We start from the raw sequence: 4126 nt of genomic DNA on the forward strand, positions 1-4126 counted from the left end.
GAATTTAAGAGTGTGTGTTGAGATTTTCAAATGAAAATTTTTCTTTGTTGCTTATGCTGATATGGATATCACTCAAGAGTCCAGGTGTGTTTGGTTGTGTGATTTGGTTATGAGATTAACACCATTCCTGAAAGCTGAGATAAAATGGTGTTATGGTGATGATCCATGTACTAAAGACAATAACATGTGTACAATACATGTTAATGCAATTTTTTTCTGGCGAAGTTCAGTTGGATGAAGAAAAAAAGACTTTTCCGGTAAGAAGAAATGATGGGATGACCAAAGGGAGAGAGAAAAAGGGTATGTAGAAGAAAGTTGGGGACATTTTTAATCTATTGATTTAAAGAAACATAAAAATATATGGGCCCACCAAATTTTTATTATTATTTAGTAAATACTTTGCAAACTACTATTATTTGATAAATATTTTTTGTAGTTAAACTCGGTGGTTTGTGTGTGACACTTTATAAGACAAATTTTAGGAGAGCGAATATAGATCTAATAAGCCAAAGAGAAATAAAATATATTTCTATTTTTTCTTCTTATTCATCCTATTACCACATTTACATAATGACAGGTGTAATAAAAATTTATTAATTAAATTAAATATGATAAATGTTACAATATTAAGTGTATAAGAAGATGGTAAGAAAAAAAATATAAGTATATTTGATTTCTCTAAACCAAATTGGTAGATTTTCTTAACCATTCACAAAAAACTTGTATTTTTGGTTTAAAGACACATGCAAACCAATGATGAAGAATGAAATAGAACGTTAAAAGATGTTATATTCCTGGTTTAATATATATAAAACTAGTTTATACCCCGTGGCAACCACGGTTGCAAAATTAATTACACTTTCATACTAAAAAGTCGTAATTATTAATCAAATAATGTAAATAAATTATTAATCAAGAGCTATTTTATATAGTTATGTAAAATTATAATTGTTGATTCGAATAAGTATGTAAAATTAATTTTCAATATATATTATACAGTTTTAATTTGTGAATAAAATGAAAAAAAAATGATATAATATAATAAAATATTAAATTTATTATAAAAATAAAACAACAATAATAAGTGAAGTAAATTAAAATTGGTATATAAATCAAAAAATTAAGTTGTTAAAATAAACATATATTATAAAAAAATAAGGAATTATAAAAGAAAAATTAACAAAGTCTTATTAACAATAATAATAAAACATGTTACGAGAAATAATATTTTACAAACTATTTACAAATTTCTAAAAACTTTTTTATAAACAACATTAGAAGTTTTATTTGTAAGTCTATCATCCTTATCTAAAATTAACAATTTTGATCATTCTCTATTTTGAACTCTAGATAGAGCAACATACAATTGACCATGTATAAAAACTGGATCTTTCAAAAACAAACCAACCTTAGATAAGGATTGTCCTTGAGTCTTGTTAATTGTCATTGCAAAACAAACAGTTAATGAAAATTGTCTTCTTTGGAATTTGAATGAGAATTTTTTTAGATGGTGTTAAGGTCATTCTTGGAATAAAGGCCCGATTTTAAATATTACTTCCAGATATGATAACTGTCTTATTAACACGTTTGCCCAAAGATATCACTTGTAGTCTAGTGCCATTACATAAACTATTTTTTTGATCAATGTTTCTCAGTAACATAACTGGAACCCCGACTTTCAAAGCTAACTTATGATTAGGCAGACCTGAAACTTTAAGATCATTTAGAACATCAGGTGAGTATAAATTGGCATCAAAGTGATCATGGACAAACTCAGATTGACATAGTTTATCTAAACTTAGATATTTAAATTCATCTCCTGGAAATAATGCTAGCAAACGGTCATTTATTTTTCCGACAACTTCATTTTTTGGAGAAAGTATTGCTCTTTCTTGAAAATATTCTGGAATGTTAGAATCTTCAGGAATTGAAGGATATACAAACTAGATTAATGAACCTATATGATAATAAGGATCATTAATTAGAAGATCCTCCGGAATATCAATAATCGCTTCGCCATCATTAAAACCATCAAATTTTCCTTCTCCTATATCCAAAAGACATTTTGCAAAATCCATTGTGTGTTGAATAGCAGATGTATCACTTCCAAAAGTTAGCCTCATATTCTTGGTTAGTTGATAGACTTTGCATTGTTGCCATAAATATGATAAACTTAAGGAAACATTGACAATGTCTTGTCTACTACCACTTGGGATAACAGGGAGAATTTGTCTGAAATCTCCTCCAAAAACAATCACTTTCTCTCCAAATGGAAAAGTTGAGTTTCTAGGATTATGACACTTGAATATATCTTTCAAAGTTCGATCTAAAGCTTCAAATGCATGCTTGTGAATCATGGGTGTTTCATCCCAAATGATTTATGAGGTTTTTGTAATAAACTGGTGAGTTCACTATCAGGTGATATGGAATAAATAGAAACCTCAATAAGAACCAAAGGAATTATAAACCGTGAATGTGTCATCCTACCATCGGTTAATAATAATGAAGCAATCCCACTTGAAGCAACATTTAAAACAATTTGAGCATTACATCTAACCTCGGCAGATAATGTCTTCTAAAGATATATTTTACCTGAAACACCCCTAAAATTATAAGGTAAAATTTTCATTTTTAATTCAACCAGAAACACTAATTATCCTTTTCCAATCATTCAAAAGTATTTCAGAATAAAAACAGTTGTCAGAGTACAATCCCAAAATCATATAGTTGCAAGAACATGGGTGGATGCGCTGCGATCAAGTCAGACCCTTCCCTTTCGAACCGGAAGTACCTGAAACCATAACCATAAAATATAAGCACAAAGTTTAGTGAGTTCCCCAAAATACCACATACCATACATACCATTGGGCCTAGCCCTCACATTCAGCCCAACCCTCTATAATGGGCCTAGCCTTCATACAATGGGCCCAACCCACCATACAAATGCAAGAGTCACAGAGACAACTAACATCCTACATAACATACATTGGGCCTAGCCCTTCCTGATCCATGGGCCGAATCCAACATACAAATGGGCCTAACTTGTCATACAATGGGCCTAGCCCAACATACCATGCAAGAGTCACAAAGATAACTAGCATAACAGATCCTAGTAGGCCGACAATGGTGCCTTCAACCCACAGGTACAGTGAGGAGACTCACCTCACAGTTAGACCTAATTAGTTGCAATCACACGCTGCTCCAAATACCAACTCTACCGATCACTTTTAAAATAAATAATGACCAAAACCCAGACAACGGCTCAACATACCCAAAATACCCATAGGTCAACTTAGTCAAAATCCATGTCGAATAAAAAGTCAAAAAGTCAAAAGGTCAAAAGTCATCCGAGTTGACTCAGCTGAGTACACCCAACATACTCAGCTTGTACGCTTGGCGTACTCAAGATCCACAATTGAGCCTCTCATCGTGTACGCATGGCGTACACTAATGTACGTCCAGCGTATGCTGGCTAACTTCATTTCTTCTTTTTAAGAGTTTATTCCATTAAGTATTTTCGACCAAAGGAAGATCTTGTCCCGAAATAACATTTTAAGGTCATAAAGTTTCCAACTTTATGACTTTGCATGGCTATGAAGTGCTCAATAGCAAAAACCCTAACTTCTTAACTCATTAAGACATCCTAGAACATGCATGGAGGAAAAATAAGGACTAATATTACATTTTTATGGTTCCTAATAGCTTCATAATGGATAAAGTTTCCAACTTTATCCAATAGAATGGTCCAAACAACCAAGATCTAGTCTTTAAGTCTCAAAGGGACCAAAAGAGCATCTTTTTTAACTTAATCCTATAAGTCTAAGTCTCAAACCTTTAGATCTGAACCAATATGATGTTTAGATGGATAAAGTTTCCAACTTTATCCATAATAAAGTCACAAAATTTCAAGATCTAAACTTTATTCACTAAAGTGACCAAAAGCTCATAACAACCAAGACTAGCTAGATCTAAAAAAATGCATCATCAAGATTCAAGCTTTATACCACTACAAGAAAGATCAAGGTGAACAAAGTTTGGATCTATACGCTCTAATGCAACAAACACTTCTCCAAAGAGCTCCTTCTTCTTCAAGATGCACCAAGAACATTCCAAAGCACTCAAGCAT

The 4126-nt window shown here is 31.8% G+C and overlaps 1 protein-coding gene across 1 annotated transcript; it reads right to left on the reverse strand.

Annotated features, from left to right (window-relative positions):
• Positions 1 to 1943: 1943 nt before the first annotated feature.
• Positions 1944 to 2357, reverse strand: LOC145130642 (uncharacterized). Its single transcript, XM_079065413.1, has one exon. It carries the CDS (start codon positions 2355 to 2357, stop codon positions 1944 to 1946), a length of 414 nt encoding a protein of 137 aa, XP_078921539.1.
• Positions 2358 to 4126: the final 1769 nt, after the last annotated feature.

This window comes from Lactuca virosa, chromosome 8 (assembly GCF_052849685.1).
Source record: "Lactuca virosa cultivar CGN04683 chromosome 8, Lactuca_virosa_CGN04683_v6, whole genome shotgun sequence".
In the NCBI taxonomy this organism is placed as follows: Eukaryota; Viridiplantae; Streptophyta; class Magnoliopsida; order Asterales; family Asteraceae; genus Lactuca; species Lactuca virosa.

Bases quoted from the DNA above. Each gene is read 5' to 3' on its own strand.
- LOC145130642 (XM_079065413.1), bottom strand. From the start codon at position 2,357: ATGATTCACAAGCATGCATTTGAAGCTTTAGATCGAACTTTGAAAGAT.